The sequence below is a fragment of the Accipiter gentilis genome, chromosome Z (assembly GCF_929443795.1).
Source record: "Accipiter gentilis chromosome Z, bAccGen1.1, whole genome shotgun sequence".
NCBI lineage: Eukaryota > Metazoa > Chordata > Aves > Accipitriformes > Accipitridae > Astur > Astur gentilis.
In genome coordinates this window covers 1,724,636-1,743,950 of record NC_064919.1, presented here as the reverse complement: position 1 = coordinate 1,743,950, position 19,315 = coordinate 1,724,636, and the positions used below count along the sequence as shown (strand labels likewise).

The following is a 19,315-nucleotide window of genomic DNA, read 5'->3' as shown; positions in this document are numbered from 1 at the left end:
TGGAATGCAAAACCCATACACATCACAGGCTGAAACACTTCAAAGGCCAGCCATGAATCTGCACAGAGCTAATCAGAAAGGAAGATCAGGGATGGCTTTAGGCAGACAACACATCTGAACCGTCCTTCCTCTCTGGAGGTTGAAGCCATTCCCCAAGACCTTGAGGGCTTCACCCACACCCACTCGTCTCTTTCTTTCTGTCTGACAGGAGAGAGCAGAAGCACTAATTGGGTTTACAGACTTCCCACTAAGTGACTTACTCCTACTGCCTCTTCCCTGGAGGAAGCAGGGAGTAGCCGCTTAGGTGGTGAGCACTCCCTAAAGAGTTGGATGCTTTAGCTTCCTCCTGCTGATAGACACGGCCTCCCTGCACGTGCCTGGGTCCAGGAACCGCTGCTGCTGTTACATCTTCAGAGTAGCACAACTCATCCAATGGCTGTTCCACCCAGCCAGCCTAAACCTGGGATCCCCTAGCACAGAACACCGCGAATGCCTATTTCTTTTAGTTAATCTGTGCACAAACAAGATCTGGGGGCAGACAAAGCGGGTGAACCGCGCCAATTCCTGCACACAACCTCCGTGTTTGAGTGTGTGTGCACCTACATGCAGCTAGGCAAGTATTGCATTTTGGACCCCTTTCACCGTAGGTTGACTTCATGTTATTAATCACATTGTTCGTGCCACAAAGCTTTAAGAATATTTGCCGCAGCCCTTCAAGAAACAAAAGTTTGTTTCTTTACTGAGGTGGCCTCGGAGAGCCGCTCTCGTTGAACGATGAATTTTTCATTCCAGCTACACATCCACACAAACAGGAGACTTGGCCAAAGCGGGCTCAGGATTGCACCGTTCCTGCTGATGGAGGGTTTTCCAGCTGCTGATCAGGGTGGTTTGGTCGTGCTTAATCTTCCTTCAGCTTTGACCAACCATTACCTGGTCCCACGGTGTTTCGGAAGAGCCGCCAGTACGTCTTGGGCAGCTCCTTTTGTGTAAAGACTCACATGGGCCAGGACATTCAGGACTCACTCTTAAAAAACCGTCAGACCTCAAAAGCTTTCCCATTTCATATCCCCAGCTACAGTAAATCCCCCAGACGTGAGCGTTACCACCACACCGCCCCACATGAAACATGACCGACTTCAAAACCGAGGGCATTTGCGCGGCGGGAAGGCGTCCCTTGCCTTTCAGGCCGGTTCGGGCCGAGGATGGCGGAGAAGCCGGGGAGCACCCGCCGCCCGGCTCCCTCTCAGGTGAAGCCATGACGGGGCAGGAGCTGCCCCAGCGCCAACCTCCATCTGAGGGTGGGCCGTCCGTACCCAACGCTTTTCCAAGGGGAAAGCCTTTCATGAGGAAAAGGGAACTGCCTGTGCATTCCCCTCCTCACACACTTTAACTTCTAAGTAAAGCCACTCTTGTCTCGGGCGAGCGTCGTCGGGCACCGGGGCCCATCGCCTCACGCCCCGTACCCGCCCGCCTCCAGCCCCGGGCCTGAGTCACAGCCGCCGTCTGCCTCCCGCTTCCCCCACGGCCCCCCCCCCCCCCGCCCCGGTCCCAGGCCCCGATCCCGGCCCGGCCCCAGCAGGAAGGGGAGGGACCGTCCGCATTGCGAGAGGCCTTGCGGGCTCTGGGTCAGCTCCTCGCCGCCACCGGCTGCACACCCCGCGGCAGTGCCGGGAGGGGAGGGGGCTAGACGGCAAGGAACCCCGCCGCCATGTCGCAACCCGGGACGGGGAGGCAGCCGCCGCCCCCCGCCGCGGTAAGATGGGGCAGAAGGGGTGGGGTGGGGGGGGGTGGGGGGTGTCTCGGAGGTGGGTGCGTGGGGCGGTGGCGCCCACACCGACGCGACGCGTTGCCCCCGGCCGCCCCACGGGCCCCTACGGTGAGGCTGAGGACGCCGCCGCCCCGCTGTGTGGAAGAGGCGGGGGGGGGCTGGCCCGGCGGCGGGAGGCCCGCTGAGGCGGCGGGGTGCCGCCCTGGGGTGGAGGCGGCTGCCGGGGCGCGGCCCGGGCCGTGGCGTGGCGTGGCGTGGCGGTGAGGAGCTGCGGACAGCGCCATGGCCTTCGCCCGGTGGTGGTACGCCATGGTAAATAGGGGGTTGCGGGGCAAGGGGGGGGGGGGGGGGCTGGCCGGTGACCCTGGGGCAGCCTCGGGGAGCGGGTGGGCTGCGGTGAAGGCTCCCTCCCCTCGGGGGTATTGAGGCTTGAGGAGGGGTGAGGGAAGGTTTTTGTGGGGAACCGGAGGCAAATCGGCGCTTTTTTTTTTTTTTAAAGCGCTCCTGTGGTAAATAGTCTTTCGCGTTCGGATGAGAACGTGGTGTTCTTCGGGGCGTACTTCCAGAATCCCTCTGCGGTTTTTTACAAGCAGCGCCGAAAAACGGGGTTTTTTTCGTGCTGTTGGCTGTTTTCGTCATCTTCCGAGTCACGCAAGCTCGCCAGCTGACGAAAACTGTACCGCCCGGTACCAAAACACGGCAATTTTCGACGTCGGGCAGAGTTTGTATGGGATTGTTTCGGCTGTGGGAAGAACCACGCCGTGCGCCTTTTTTCAGAAGCATGTTCTTAGCTGCAGGTGGGTGGTGGAGCTGCCAGGAATAGCCGTCGCTTGCTAGAGCAAACCACAGCTCTCTGATGGCTCCGTGCAGTTTGGCTGGACTTGGGGTCGCTACCCATTGCTGTGACAAACCTGTGATTGCTTTAAAAAGTCTTCTTTATAATTTATTAGTCATGTGAGGAAATGGTCTCTCTACGGAGTGGTGAAAAAAAGGTTTGCATAAAGTTTCTCAGAAAGTGTGCATTGTGTAAGGTGCCTTTCAGGGAAAACATCACTTTAATGTATTTCCTAAATATACAACTAGGGAGATGAAATCTGCTGAACTTTTAGCTGTACTTTTAAATTGCTCTAAGTAGCTTGGATCAGTGTTTAGTAATCTTTTCAAGTATCATGCATTGTGTTAAGTCAAATCAGTGATACAGCGTGGTGGACGTGACACAAAGTCACAGGGAAGAAATTTGGGAATTGCTGCATTACGTGATGACACAAATGTTAAAGGCCTTGGTAGTCCTGGGTCACTGAATCCAGGGTAGGAAAAGACACTAGGACAATGTGATTCTCTCTGATCAGGTAGGGAAACCTCTCCTCCACAGGCTCCGTTGGAGTTGTTGGCAGCAGTGTAGGACCTGCTGGCCTCCACATGAGACTGGAGTCCTCCCTTGTCCAGTGCACGTGCATCACACAGGGTGGTCTCTGCCTGGAAGACCTTACGGTCTAAAGGATGAGTAAGCAAAGGAGAAAAGGTGGGAGAGAGGAACAGATGCAAAAGAGGTTCACCAGTTGCTCTACCAAGGTTTTTACTGGCTGGTTTGTTCAAAGCAGAATGGGATGGCTGTAAGAAGAACCTAATTTTCACCTTTCTGTTCCTTGCATTGCTTAGTGATAGTTCCCCGATACCTCTTTCCATCTGGCAGTTCTCTGAGCAGCATCAAAGATCTCCATCTTCTTCCCAATTTCAGCTGAAAACGGAAGGTCAGATTCCTGTCCACATAAAATTACATGTCTCCTTTAATATCTGTAATGCAAAGTTGCTTGAGAATCTCGCAGGGAGACTTCCCTTCTCACCCAGTGACCAAGTATGTTGTCACTGCGGTCCTCTGAGATGCTGCGCAATGGCTTTGAACCAAATGCTCATTAATGCTGATGGGGCTCCCGAGGTCTAGGAGGAATTTCTTGAAGCAAGACCTTTAGTTGAGTTCTGATTTTTGGAAGCGCGGGCTGAGAATGTGGTTGTGTGTTCAGCTGTTAGTATTTTGCTCTGTGCTTTTCACCTAGACCAGTTACTTTCTGGTTTACAAATCAGAGGTTAAAGGTGTGTCTATAAAACAAGTGTCGTGACATTTGCGGGAAGTGTAGGACAGGGTGAAGATCTCAGGATAAACTTTCTTATTCATGATACTTCGTTGTGTATTTTGTGAAGCTGTGATTATGGGTGGGTTTGCATGTTTTGGTTTTAGTTAGTAAAGTTGGAAAATATCTTTGGCCAGCTTAACAACTGTAAGAAATTGTTAGCTCGTTAGTTAAACTAGAAATGTAACTTCAGCTGTACGCCCACTGTTTGTGTGACAGAGCTGGAGCTGCTCCTGTCCACTGGCTTGGTTATGGATGTTTTTTTGGCATTGTAAGGAAAGATGAGCAGAAAAAGGAGAGAGCACCCAAAGGAAAGGTAGACTCTCTCATCCGCTTGGGAATGTAAAGGAGCAATGCATGCACACTGTCCCAGAAAACCTGAGCTTAGTCTCTGGCTAAGCAGATTGATTTCTTGATTTCTTGGCTTTATTTTATTTATATATATTTTTTTTTTTTAGTGGAAGGTTCAGTGCTTGGAAATACAGAGCAGAAAAGAGCTGTGGAAGGGCATTTTTGAAACAGGCTCCCTTCTCATACCTAAAGCATCAGCCGTTCGGGGAAACAGCATGGTCTTCTCGGAAGGTGTATTAGGAAGTTGTGCTTTCCAAGGTTACCTCCTCAGGATGGCAGACTTTCAAGTGAGGTAATACTTTCATAGGCTGTTTTATAATCTGAGGCCAGAGAGTGTCAGCGCTTATCGTGTACGCAGTGTGTGACTCCCAACTTACGGAATAAAAAATGACTTTGAGCCATACGTGCTTTGCTCCCACAGTTCACATAAACAGTATTTGGCCTTTAAGTCAAAGTCTCGTTATTATAGGTGCTGTTTGACATAGCCTTCTGGAGGGAAGACGGCAAGCATTTAATCTCTCTCCAACTTGAGTTTAGGGATGGCAAAGTTGTGGTCCTTGTCCTGGTCCATTCCTTCTCCTCTCTGACCAGTGAAGCTGCCCTGGGGTCCCTCAGGGACGTGGAGTTGATATTCTACTTGAAGGGTGGTTGAAGGAATCCTGCCAGCCTCCTTGTCCTGCCCTCTGCAGGCAGCACAGGCTGCTGTACCTGACTGCCTGGTCTGGGGATGGGAAAACAGAAGAGTTTGCCGAGGCGGGCAAATGCAGAAGCCTTTGACACCCATGAGGAGATGCTCCAAGCTCCATCCACCAGCTGGGACACAGCATATCCCTTTCCTCACACTGAGTGCCCTATTGATGCCGTGTCCTGCCTGGTACGGGTTTCCTTGGTGTGAAGATGATGAGACGGACTTAGGGAGGAAGAGTAACACCAGATTTGAGCCTGGTAAAAGTCTGGCATGCTCAGTAGGAGCTAAGTAAGGCTCCTGTACTCAGTGTCTTTGTTTAATAAAAGAAAAAAAAATAAAATCTGGACTTTTATTGGCATTGCTGTCTTTAAAGCTATGTCCAAATTTGAAGAAGCAAATGAATAAAAGCAATAAAATACAAGCAATGCACATAAAGTTGTGCTTGCTTTATCAGCTGAATTACCTGGATTCAGGGCAGCGCTTGGCTTGGCTTTGAGACTGCTGTGATGCCAAGAGTATCCATTTAGGAAGAGAGCCTGGCCTACACAACGGAGTTTTGCTGGGCAGGTGCTGTAGCTCCTGAGCCTGGCTCTGGAGATACTATTTTGTCAGCAAGAACATGTTCGCATGCATACCAGTTGCTTTTACTGGTATGTATGTGGTGTGCTTTTATTGTAGCAGTAAAAAGCACAGATTACTGGGTTAATTGTGTCTATACTGAAAGTGCTATTATGGGGCAGTGAATCAATTCATCTCTCACCTGAAAAGACAAACCTGCGGGGCTTGTTATTCCTCTGAAGAGGCACAATTGGAATATGAGAATAGCATTTTCAATTTTAAAACTTGTCAAATATCTTAGTGATGCCCAAATTAATTTTAAAAACTTGAATTACTAGAGGTTGTCTAGTAATTTTTGAAATTTTTGTCGTGTAACACCATAATGGAAACAGATTATAGACGTGCTGGTTTTTTTAGTTTTAGTTTTATTTGTTCATTCAGCTATAGTATTTTCCCTGCCTGTCTGCTGATGTGCTTGAACACATTCCTGTTGAAGATAGTGCAGTGATACATGGATCATTACTTTCTCCTTATAGCCATGTAAAGAAAAATCCATAGGAGCTCCTTACTTTAGTGGCTTAGCAAACTTTACCTCCTGCTGCTCAGCCCTCAAAACAGAAGGGGATAAATGGGTCTCAAATCATCTTCTGTCTTTACTTAAAACAAATCAGACACGAATCCAAGTTCCCAGATGTCTCAGTTGCTGTGCGAATTTACACTAGGTGAGATAATAGATATATTATGTTGACTTTTTTACTCATGGTAAAATTTCTTGCCCCTTTTTTTTTTTTTTTAATTCTAAAGAATAAACAATGTGCTTTTGAAAAAGATTTTTTTTGATGGACTGTGTTCACCGCTTTTCAGAGATGCAGAGAGTAAAATATGTGCTGGATGCCAGCATGCATGCTGAATGAACTGTGTCTTTCTGTACATTGCCGCGCATGGGGAGCAAATGGGATTGCACATCAGATTAGATGAAAACAAGAGGTTTAAAGTCTTGGAGGGGGAGAAAGATGCAAGAGGTTTGGGGAACCTGGCAGAACTGTATTTCCTGAAGTGCGCCTGTGCCTGATCTGTTACAGCATTTATTTTTTGTGTATCAGCAGCAGAATTCTAGAAATTGTAGTAACAGCTGTCTTCCAGGTAACGAGGGCTGGGCATAATGAGCATTTTAATGTGTTGGAGTGGGTGCTCATGATTGCGCATGTTGTGTTGGTCTCTCTCAGAGCTGTTGAGTTTCTGGTGAAGCCTGTGGTGCTGACAGTGTTTCTGAAGCAAGTATCGGAGAGTGCTTTGCTGGTGAGGAATGAGTTGATAAGCTTAATATCTTCTAGAACTTTGCACAAGAACAATCATGTTATTACGTGTAGTGCCCTGGAAGTCATGACTTTACGACTGTGATTTCACTTGAAGGTATCCAGCAGGTCATTTAGAAATCCTGTCCATTAGTGAGAAGGGAAGCTTAAAATGTTCCCGTCTGTCGTATCGTGGTAGGTGAAAGAAATCACATATTTCAGATCACAAGATATTTGGGAATTTCCCTACATAGAACGTATAATTTAAGATCTCAATAACTACACATCTGTTTTCTCTACTTACAGCATGGTGACAAGAAGGCAAGTGGAGCTTCTTCCAAATCAGGAGAGAAAAAAGCAGAAGCGACAGAGGTAAATTCAAGTGTTTTAACATATTAAGAAGAAAAGTTGGTAGTTAATTTCCTCCTATACAGATTTTTCTCTTTTGCTATCAAAAGTGCTAGTTTTCAGGTAATTAACTGGTGACTATAGCCATGCATTGTTCATTCCAGGAATGTACAGTTTTTGTCTTGTGCTGCTGTGCAGCCTACTGAAAATATTTCTTTGCTCTGTTCATCCTTTCACAAATACTTCATGTTAGTATTGGTGGAAATGATCTCAGTGGATGTGTCTGTTCTGCAGTGCAGGTACACTGTGGGACACATCTGATGGTCCTGTTTTTTCAACTGTCCAGAAGTATGGATGAAGTGAGTGCGCTGTGATGCTTCCCACCTTGTCTGCATCCTGGCTTTTCTTCCAAAGATACAAATCCAAATTCATACATAGATGTTGCGCATCTGGGCCGTCTCCTGACACACTTGCAAATATGTGGTCGGTGCTGTATGTTAGAAAAAATACTTATTTTTCAAGACGCTGCCTCCTCAGGAACTGGTATTTACTCCTGGGTTATAACATTGAGCTTACACAAGCAACTTTATAGTCTGAGCATAGCGGCTATTGTTGACAATCAGAAGCCTTGTGGGTTGCAGGCAGTGTTAGGATCAGTACTTGGAAGGGTCGCCTCTCTCCCAGCAGCTGCAAGCGCTGTTAGCCACTTGGGGGTAGGTCCTTGTGTGCGACGGTGAGTCAGGCTGGTATTGCAAAGAGGAGGTGCCGGTACTGGTCATTAATTAGTTCCCCAACAGCCTCTGCTATTGCAAGCAGGAGCAGTGCTTCCCCAAGGAATGCTGACAGCAGATTGAGAATAAGAAGGAACTCCTAGAAGGGTCTGATACCAGTTGTCTACTTGTTGGCTTCAAATGTCAATCAGTGATATAGGGAAGCCAGAAGTAGGTGTGCCTGATACTTTGTTCATAGCAGAAGCTGTTTGGAAAGTAACTTTGTCCAAGCTGTGGTGTGTTTAACTGTGCTGCAAATCAAGGCCAGTGAGTGCTTTTATTACTGTCTTCTGAAGTAGATGATTAAAGCAATTACCTTTCTTTCCTGTCCAAATACCAAGGAAGGCTTGTCTAGCCTGGGAACATGTTCCTCCTTTTCTCTGTAGACAGTTTAGTTTTTTCTGAAATAGCATTGTTGGTTTATACGTTCTTAGTTCAATGCCAAATTCTTTGTACATTGTTGCTCTTAATATAGAAGTCCTGACTTCTTTGTGGGAAGTGTGGGAGTTGAAGCCTGTGGTACGGGTTGTGGAGTTACTGTTTCTGACCTCTCATTGAGAAGGTCTGTTTCTAGCTAGCAAAATAAGGCTGTTACTAAGTTTATTGTCCTGATGGTTTTGCTTTTTGAGTCCTTAGAGTACTGTGTGTGTGTTTTCTCTTGTGAATTTCTTTGTATATTTGACTTGTTCCATTGACTGTACAATGCTTAAAAGTGAAGGTAGATCAAAACACTTCTCCTTAGGCCCATTGAACATCATTAGCTCCACCGTGGTTCACATCTACCTCCAGAACACTGATTTTTTAAGCAGTTGAGGTAGCAACTCAGAATCTTTGTACAGCTTTCCCGAGAGTCTGCAATGTTATATTTTTTGTTTAAAAGTCAGAGGTTATTCCTGTAGTCTTCAATTTTTGAACCTGAAATTTGTAATCTATCTGTAGATAGCTGTGGACAACCTCGTCTAGAATATTGAGTTTGTTCACCTCCCTACTAGAAAAGGTTTGGTAATGCATTATAAAAATGACAAGGAAATACAAAGGTCTTTGAAGAGTTCGTATTCATATTGAAGGAAAAACTGGAAAAGCCCGTATGCTCATTTAGCTAAAAATAACAATAAACAACTCTGTCTCTCAGATTCTTTGTGTATACAGTCCTGAAGGAGTCAAAGAAGAAGAGTAAAGCATTGAAAAGTACAGGTACGAAAGGTCTGACACAGATTTGAGTAGGAGATGCTAATTAGCCACGACATCAAGGAGAACTCACAATGAGTACTGTTAAGGTGTAGAATAGGCTTCTTAAACTTTTCCTTCTTGGAGACATAAAAGTAGATTGAAAAAAACACAGCAGGTTTACTGTAAACAGAAAACTGCTTGGTAAGACATGCATGTGTACAGAGGTACTGAGAAGATTAAATGGCTCCATAAGATTTTTTCCATTTCTAGCATCATAATACAATAAAATAGAATAATGCTTTAAAAGAGTTAGAAGTTACCAGTGTGAATATGATCTATTTAATAACACTGTAGTTTTGGAATTACATGTAATCATAGAAGGAAGTATATGCACTTTATCTATCATGTACCAAGAGACATTACTTCCTAAGATTATTTCTTCAGGAAGTACTTACTTTTTAAGTTTGCAGTGACTTACGGCTTAACTATCACGCAGTACTTTCATCCTTATATCTTAAAGCATTGTATAAAGGAGACTAGATGCATTACCTGAGTGACATAGATAAAATGTGGGGAAGGGGAGGTGCTGAAGCACAGAGATGGACTCGCCTTACTTAAGGTCACCCAGCTGCTCAGTAGGAGAGAAAAGAAACCAGGTCACGAGGTACCAGGCTGGTGCATGCAGCTGTGTGATAAACAGCATCCTCAAAGCTCAGAGGGGAAGCCGTGCGCTCACTAAAGGCAGTGAGCCTTTCCCTGTGAATCATGGAGCAGGCTTCCCTTCCTGTGTGGTGTCAGTAGTGTAGCTGGCAGCTGTGGCTTGTATCTACTCCTCACTTAAAAATGAAGCTTCTAAAATCCATTGTGTTGTACTACACTGCGGTGGCTGACAATGAATTCACACAGCTAGAGCTTGCTGACCGGCTGGTAGAGACAGGCATCAGGTGAGTTAAGCAGCTGTTTCCAGCAACCTCCGTTCTGCTTGATGGCTGTCTAGCTTGGAAAGTAAAAGATGCACACAAGTCCTTCCCTGCTGCTCTTCCCAAGGGTCCACACTCACCTCTTCTGCTCAGTGGCCAGAAACATACAGCTTGCCACAGCACTAAGGTTCCAACTCTTCCTTCTAGAATGCTAAATTTAGTCTGTTCAGTTTCTGAAAACAAGAACTAAGATGTGGCCTTAAGGCTATATACCCATTTTACTTTAACTCTGATCCTTCAGAGTAGCCTACGACAGTTACTTGGAAGCATGTTGGTTATGCTAATATTCAGTGCCATTGCATCTAGCACAGGAAAGAAGTATCATGGAATGGTTTGGTAAGGACAGGACTGTCATATTCTGCTTTTCAAGGCCATGTTCCTTTTGGAAAGATTGATCTCCTCCATTACTTTATATATGTTATCAAAGGAAAGGAAAGAGCCACTGCTATCATCTACCCGGACTTGTGCAAAGCATTTTGACACTGTCCTGCATGACATCCTTGTCTCTAAATTGAAGAAGCATGGATTTGATGGATGGACGACTTGGTGGATAAGGAATTGGCTGGATGATCGCACTCAAAGAGTTGCTGTCAACCGCTCAATGTCCAGGTGGAGACCAGTGATGAGTGACGTTCCTCAGGGGTCGGTATTGGGACTTGTAATCCAAGTAAGATTTCACAGTACATTGCAAAAACCCCTCTACTCTGCTCTCGTGAGACCCCACCTGGAATATTGTGTTCAGCTCGGGGACCCCCAACAGAAGAAGGACATGGACCTGTTGGAACAAGTCCAGAGGAGGGCCATGAAGATGATCAGGGGGCTAGAGCACCTCTCTGATGAAGTCAGGCTTAGAGAGTTGGGGTTTTTCATCCTGGAGAAGAGAAGGCTCCGGGGACACCTTACAGTAGCCTTCCAGTACCTAAACGGGGCCTACAAGAAAGCTGAGGAGGAACATTTTACAAGGGCATGTAGTAATAGGACAAGGCTTTAAACTGAAAGAGGGCAGATTTAGATTAATCTAAGAAAGAAGTTCTTTACTGTGAGGGTGGTGAGGCACTGGAACAGGTTGCCCAGAGAGGTTATGGATGCCACATCCCTGGAAGTGTTCAAGGCCAGGTTGGTTGGGGCTTTGAACAACCTGATCTAGTGGAAGGTGTCCCTGCTGATGGCAGGGGGGTTGGAACTAGATGATATTTAAGGTCCCTTCCAACCCAAACCCTTCTATGACACTGAAATCCAGTTTACCTCATTTCAGCAGTGCCACTCAAGCTTCAAGTCTAGACAGACTGGGGGAGCTACTTGCTACAGGAATGGTCAGCTTTAGGTTGAGATACACATAATCTGTCAATGTAATGATGAACAACTGAATGTCTATCTGTACATGGTGTCTTGTGGAAGTAGGCAGATTTGCTGGAGGGTCAGAGTTGGAAACTGCAGATGTGTTAGAATATGTAATCAAAAGAAGATACAGGCGGTTCTCTATCAGTGTAATGGACAGTGAAAGTGTCCATGTGTTATGGTTGTATTGGGCACAGCTCAAGGACAAAGGTTCAAGCCACAGGGGTATACCATAACTCCTTATGTCTTCATTTTCAGAACCTTAGATTTGTTGAATTCACATTCTAAGGAGAATCAGACAGTTTTTGAGAATCTAAATCAGCTTTAATGAAACATTTTCATTCCTTGTGGATATGCGTATGGTAGATGTTAACAGAAAAGAATTGACCATTTTTGGAATTGGTGGTTGCTCTTGCCCTTGAAGCTGTTGCATATGTTTGCAGCTGGGATGCACCTGCCATCCAGTAAAAGTGAGTGATGTGCTGCTATTTTCCAGTATCTGTCTCTCTGTTTTCTCACTGTGTTTTGACATCATGATCCTGAGTCAACATATTTGTACCATGCCACTGCAAAGTGTATGAAATGGCAAATTTCCTTTTTTCTCTTTCCCTCCTGATGTTCCAAGGCTTTTAGCAATTTGTATGTGAAGTGTTAGGATGTGAGAGACAGCTGGTGTGGTTTTCCTTTACCCCTCATCTTGACATCTTCAGCTTACGTGTGCCCCTCCACCACTTTCAGATCACTTCAGATTTTTGTATGCCATCAAGGCATTAGTGCTCTAGAAGCCTTTGGATGCTAAAATATAAATACTTTCAAGGGGAGATGGGATGAAATCACTGAAGAGAAACCCAGGACATTTTATAAAATACACTGAAATTAAGAAGTCCCTGAGGCACAAATTGTTTGTATCCGTGAGAGTATTTAGAAGGAGTATCAGCACGTACCTGATGTAGTTCTACATCACTGTACTGTTTTGTATCTGCTGTTGGCTACTGCTAGAGACAGGGAAATGGGGTAAGTGAAATTTTGGCCGGAATCAGCAAGGCAGGTCTTGTGTCGTAATGAGTTGCATGGTCCTGCTGTCCTGTTCTTGAACGCCGTGTTCAGTATTGCTCCTCAGAGGGCTGCCCTTGGGGGCACAGTATGCTTTAGAATATAACCATGTGTGTAATTTGCAAGATCAATGCAAGCCAAACATTGCCACTGTGTGTGATTCTGCTCTGAAAACCCCCTACTCTGTTTTGAATTGATTCATGCTTGTATTATTAACTGCACATAATCTGGAAAGACCTATCCTCTTTTTACTGTTATAGAGGGGAATACCCAGGAGAGCTTTTGTATCAGTTCAAAAGTCCAGCCTGTGGATTGCTGGTATGAATGTAAAAATGTGATATTAAAAGGAAGATGGAGCCGTATTGTCTAGGAATTTGAAGCCCCAGCTTAGAGTGGAGCCAAGTTTTACCAGATATGGTACGAAACGACCCTCCCTAACACACCCTGCCATGTTGAGTCATGCTTTACAGCATGTACTATGTGATGCTTGCCCAGCTGATTATTCATAACAGGAAATACATTCTTTACTTTGAAGGGATGACAGTGATAATTGGCGCTGAAGCATTATCGTCCTTGTAGAATTGATTCTTTGCCCTGACATCAGGATTTCTGTGATAGTTTTTAATCCTGATGCTTGTTGTGTAGGATTATTTATCTAGAAAAAGCATTAAGAGTTACTCAGAGTCCAGGGGCATAATGCTGAGTAAAGACATTGTGACTGGTAAAATCCATTGGGAGTGCCCACTACTGGTCTGAATTATGGAGGTGCATAAGTAACTTTGATTGGAGTGTTTGTGAGGTTACTTTCTAGTTTGGTACCAAATCATTCATTTTAAACTGCATTGTTTGTTTGTGGTTTTTTCCCCCTGCACCGAGGGCTGGGGGGACTGGCGGGGGTGTCCACCCCCTCGGCCCAGACATGCCGGGGGCACCTGGTGGCCGCAGGGTTTCTTCTGCCATCCTTGGTGGAGGTGTGGAGGGCTTCTGAGGACTACAGCACTGGCCATACTTGCCTGTTTTCCTTTTCTGTTTTTGTTCTTCTTTGGCTGAGGTGCAAAAAGTAGTTGAAAAATAGCATTATTTCAATTAAGCTTTGGTACTCTTTGGGATCTGTTATGATGTGAGGCTCTTCCCACCATAGGAAGAAATAGAGTGTGATTGTTGCTCGAGCAATTCTTGAATGCATGATTGAAAGGTAGAGGCTGAAGTAATGCTTATGGTTGTCAAAAGCATTTCCAGGACAGAGATTGCATGTTCTTTCCTCATGTGATTTTTTTTTTTTTCCCCACCTATGTGAATGCATGTACCATATGCATTTTCATTGCAGTATTAAAATAAACACTTGAATATTGCAGTCCGAAATGAACATTTAATCTGTATTTCTAGACACCAGTCTTAATGCATGACTTCCCTTGGAAAATCTACATATCAAAGGGACATGTATTTTATTTGCCCTTTACTAAACATGAAGGAATTAATATTCCACTATGAAACAGTGTTTTGGCTTTTTGTTTTGAAGCACTGCTAATAATGAAAAGTAGATTATAAGTATGCCACAGCTTTTACTCCTTCACACACAATTCTATACAGGCTTTTGATTCTTCTAATTCATTTCATAAAGAAGATATGCTTTGGTAATTCATTAGCTCTGTTATTACCAGGTTGGGAAGCGAGGTGTGGGTATAGCTGCAATGTGATTCTTAAGCTGATTGTGTCTGAGACTGTCACAGAGAAAAAATACTCTTCCACTTCTTGTATAGGAAAAGATGGGAACAGCTCTGATGGATTTGTTGATAAAGGGTGCCAGAGCTAGTTTACCTGCAGGGAGCATTGTGGAGAGGATGCTGGGAAGCACATAACATCATTATTTTAATAAACGTGAAAGAAGTATGAACCAAGCATGATGTGGCCAATTTTTCTGCTTTTACAGATGTATTAGGGGGGTACTTACCAACGAAGTTAGTGTTGGAAGATGACCCTGGAAACTAAAATGTATTACTCTACTTAGCCTATCGTGGTCAGTATTCGGTAAAGAATACTGATCTGATGTGGTGGCTTAACTTTCCACGTAGCTTATCTCCAGGTAGTCTCTCTGTACTCCAGAGGAGAATTTATTTGCTTCTTTTTCTTCTCTCTCTCCTACCTTTATTGCTGTACCACTTACCATGAAACAGAGAAACATTTACATTAACAATTTTTTTCTTTATACTGTTTAATTGATTAACATAAGCTCATGCACAGAACAAGGATTTATTTCACTCTTTTAGGTTTTTTTCTAGTTCAGACTGGGGGGAGAAAAAAAGGCTAGCCTTGTGCCTGAAATTTTTTAATATATTGTCAGGTGTCATAAAAACTCCTTCTGCAAAACAGTACTTTATTTGTGGATTTTCAGAGCATCATAGTTATGTTAGACATAGTCTTAGGTACCAAAGGTAAGTCCTGAACACCATGAACCATGAGGTCCTGAACCAAAGGCTGAGCCTAAGGTGGAAATTGATAGCTGTGATACGGAAGGCACACCCAGAATACCGATTGCTCTTCAGAGGTCTGCTCTTTTTCGACAACTTTTTTCTTCTTTTCTTCTTGAAAATGGAAGGGTAAGCACTTAAAATTTTGCTTTCCTTCAGCAACTTAATAACTTATTTAACAGTTGAAGCATTTGTGGATAATGCTTATTACTGAGTCTTTAATGCACTACATCAGAGATAAAACCCAAGGCGCTCTGCATCTCGGTACTGTTGCTACAATATTGTAATGCTTCACACCTCTGTCACCTGCTTTCAGGAGCATTGCCACTTAGGGCTGGAAGGCTGCTGCTTTCTTAAGGGAATTTAAAATGTTCATTGTAATGGGGGTTGAAGGGTATGTGGAAGGAGAGTGCTCCTTTAAGGGTATCTGGCCAAAGGAGCCATAAGAAGAAAATTCCGAGACAAAGCTGACTGACATATGATGAGGGAGGCTATGATAAGAATAAGCCTGGACAGTGGCACTAGTTGGATGTGTCAAGAGTGAGGATGTTTATCTTCTCAGCTGGGAGGATAAGGAAAGGGCGGGAGACAGATGGGCAGAGACATAAAACCTGAGCAACTAGTATCAACGACGGCAACAGCCAGAAGCAAACCTGGTCAGTGGCAGTAGTGGATGGGCTCTTGAGTAACTGCAGCAAACCAGGACTTTGCAACTGGTGAGGCTGGGAAAAGCGAGGGTCCAGGGTGTTGGAAGGGGTTGGTGGGACGGTGCCAGCTGATGGGGCGATGTGCAGGGCTCACAGCCCAGAGCCTGGTGCCGGCTGCTGGGGGGGGGGGGGGGGGGGGCAAGGGTCTGTGTCCTCCACAGACCGGGAGTGCGTGGGGTGTCCATGTGTATCCACCGGCAAACATGAAGCCGGGCCAGTGGGTGAGTAGGAGTCCCCAGGTCTGGGCAGGAGTGCCAGTGTTGTCCCACAAGTGGGGTCGTTTACCCGGTGTGGGAAATGCCAATATACACACAGAGCAGAGGTATTTTATTCCAATTCATGTTTGTGCAAAGATGGGGGCTAGGTGGTGATCCACAAAGCTAGCACACCTCATGTAAACGGGCAAGCAATTTATACAGTTCAGTTATACATTCAGTTTCCAAAGTTCTTACCCAAAACTGTTACTGGTAGTTGCTTATCTAGTACAGTTTCTATTGGGTTAAAGTTTCCCTGCTTCTAATTAAAGGTACAGTGTTCTTTTATTCTACAGTGCACGCTCAAGGAGAGGGGGGGGTAGTCTTTTGGTCTTGTATTGAGTCTGTGGTCGTGATCTCCCCCTGCTGCCTTTACCTTTCCTCCAGTTATCTAAGATTTTTTTTGCTGACTTTGTGCCTATTAGCAATTACTCAACTTTTAGGTGCCTCCTGGCGTGGGATGTTCCCTTCTTATCAGTCTTCTACTTCTTCTTCAGGGGCACAGTGATTAGCAAGGCATGCCTTGTGTATGCAAAGGATATCTTATTTTGCAAGACTTTTGTGGTCTTCTCAAGTACATCACTTCTCAAGTACATCACCCGGGGGACAGGGGGGCCATGCCACTGCACAGGGGAACACACGACTGTGCCTGTGCTCGTGACCCCAGAGGGTGCCGAGTGTGTGCTTGCACTAGTGACCTCCTGCCTCTGCCAGGCCCAGAGTAGGGGACGTGGCTGTGGGTGCTGGTGTGTGATGTGGGTCCTGTGTAAGGGTGCTGCTGACAGCGGCGTAGCTGGCTGTGTCAGTGTCCTGTGTGTGTGTCTGGGATTTGTGCTGAGCTTTGCCAGGCGCTGGGCTGGGCTCCAGCAGCAGGGCAGGTTGGTACTGGGTGGTACTGGTCAGTAGTGGGCAGCACTGGGCTTCAGCAGCGGTGCAGGAGGGTCCTGGGCTGGAGCATCTGGTGGAGGTAGCTGTGCTCCTAACACCCCTTTAACAGGAAAAATCACTATTCCTCTTGGGTTTTGCAACATACTGTGAAATCTTACTTGGATGTCTTTGCTTCCAGTGTGGCCAATACTAAGTGTAAAATCCTTGATGTAAATATCCCAGTTTGTGCCAGTCTGTGCTGTTGGGCCACGTTTTTGTTATGTAAATGGCCACAGAAGGGGGCCCACTGCCCCAGGCTCTGACTGGAGGTTGACAGGTGAATCTGCAGCTTTGTTTATTCGAGGTGCTCTCCTGGTTTTGGAGCTAAATCAGAAAGAGAACAGGAGGTGGAATTTCCTTAATGACAGAGGTATCTGAGTCTCCCAGTCTGTAACAGTACCTAGTCTCCCATCAGTTGCACACTGGTGCTTCTGACTTTGCATGCAAGTTTGCTGATTGAATCTCTCATCATTCTGCAGACTTCCCTGCTTGTAGAGAGTAATTAAAGTGTGAATGCTTTAGTTGTGTTGTGAATCTTGAGCTTTCCCTTACCAGAGAAAATGAATAGGTCTTACCCATCTGCTGCCTCCAAAAATCTGATGCTTTTTGCTGTGTTCACTACTAACAGCTTATTTTCCCAGTCTTCATTAGATATGATTTCAGCAATTGCTGAGGTTTTGCAGTGGTATTTATTGGTACTTGATAATAATGGCATTGCATTGGTCAAAAACTAGAGGTTCAAGGGGGGCGTAATGGTTTTGTTTTAGTTGCAAGAGTATCTATTAACTAGAAAAGCTATCATTTTGTCCTTAGCTTTGTATCTTTACTTCCCTGCCTGAGGTGTAATGTTAACCTTCTGTGTTGTCATTCAAGTTGTGTCCGTACAGCAATAGCTTTCCCATCTTACTTTCATTGAAACTTTTTGTTGAAGTATATATGGTTACTGTTGTTTTAAATTAAACAGAGTTGCTCTGCCACAGAAATAGCACAGATTTATATATTGTCCATAAAACAGTACAAGAGAACTCAGCCTATTGTGGGCTGGGCAAAACTGCCGGAAATGAGTCTATGTGAATTAAAGTTACATAGGAGAATTTATTTTTGGATTACTTGCTTTGCATAAAATGTTCTAATGGACTTTTCTTAGTGTACCTTTTTTCTATACTGGGGGTTTTGGCGGGGAGTTTACAGTTTTACTTGGCTTTTCATTTTCTTCATCAACATTTCTGATGTTTATTATGTCTTTCTTTTCTTTTGTAGAAGAAACCAGCAAGTGTTAATGTCAGCCAACCCCCCAAAACACAGACAAGTGGACCACCTTCTGCTGTTAAGGTAATGCATACTTAAGGAAGTGGTCTCTTTTAAAAGTGAAAAGTGTATGGTATGACTTCATCCCCTGCAATGGGATAGAAAATGGGTTTGCCAGCATTCAGCAACACTATGATGCTCTTCATGTCTTGCTAGAAATTGTAGTGAATTGAAATGAAAGAGGAACATAGATGAGCAGAATGCCAGCATGGACTTCTTGAGGAAATAGGCTTAGTAACACTCCCCCATTTCACAAGTTCTTGTTAGTCTCCTAGTTATTTTAAAAAATCCTGGTCCCATTTATATCAGTGGCAAACTTCATTTGACTGATGGTGGTTTGGTTCTTTTTTGAACCTTAGGTATTGTTTGTATGTTGGGATTCTGTTTACTCGGCAGGACCTGATGAGATCCAAGCACCAATAAGTGTCTTTGCTTTCATAGCACCTGGAGCAGTTCAGTCCTTCAGGAAGTTAGTGTAAGAGGTGTTATAAAGTTGAGTTTCATATTGGAGTGCAGTTGATGCTCCATGAAGAGAAGTGGGGATCACATTAAGTGTGCTCAGGTCTTGCAAATTGTTGAAAAAGGGTGTTGAAAATACGCTTTCTGATGGCTGTAGTTGGTAATCCCTGTTAGGTGCATATTTGTTATGGATGAGCGGAATGCATGTCACTCAAAAGAGAGAAGCACTGATATGTTTTATTGAAGTAAAATAATAATTTGACAGAGTTCAGTAAGTTTGATGGAATTTAACAAAGTTTAACAGTGGTTTGGCATGCTTCAGTAAGATTGTTGGCAAGGTTGACCTTATTAATTACTTCATGGAAGAAACATACAAAGGAAAATAGAGGTAGAATCGAATTGGAAGGATTCATAGAGAGACCGGAGATGCAAAAAGTAAGGAGGACCCTCCTGTTGAGTCACAGGGTTCGGAGTGGACCCCTTCGCTTTCTGAACTCCTTATGGGGCCTAGCTGTGGCTAGGTCCAATCTTAAATCTCAGACTTGGTCAATGGTTTATGTCTAATGGAATTATCCATACAATATTTGTAATAATACTGAGTAGCTACACAGATAAGGAATGTTTCATAGTATTAATTCAGCCTGCTATCAGTCACTTACCAAGGATCTGGGTGGGTAGTGGATCTCTCTGCCTTGGGCAAGGAAGGATTTCTTAGTCTTGGGTAAGGAATTTCAAACCTTGAGA

At 44.8% G+C, this 19,315-nt stretch overlaps 1 protein-coding gene across 7 annotated transcripts in view; it reads left to right on the top strand.

The window, feature by feature from the left end:
• Positions 1-1,587: 1,587 nt before the first annotated feature.
• Positions 1,588-19,315, top strand: part of CAST (calpastatin) — a 65,437-nt gene continuing 47,709 nt past the window's right edge. For 4 of the 7 annotated variants that reach the window (XM_049795417.1, XM_049795414.1, XM_049795416.1 and 1 more), the window contains exons 1-3: positions 1,589-1,753; positions 7,096-7,161; positions 18,065-18,136. In XM_049795417.1, the coding sequence (XP_049651374.1) occupies positions 1,709-1,753; positions 7,096-7,161; positions 18,065-18,136 (183 nt within the window). In that variant the 5' untranslated portion in view covers positions 1,589-1,708. Of the gene's footprint in view, positions 1,754-1,995; positions 2,081-7,095; positions 7,162-18,064; positions 18,137-19,315 lie in introns of those variants that run through there. The other 3 variants (XM_049795422.1, XM_049795418.1, XM_049795415.1) reach the window with 2 other exon arrangements.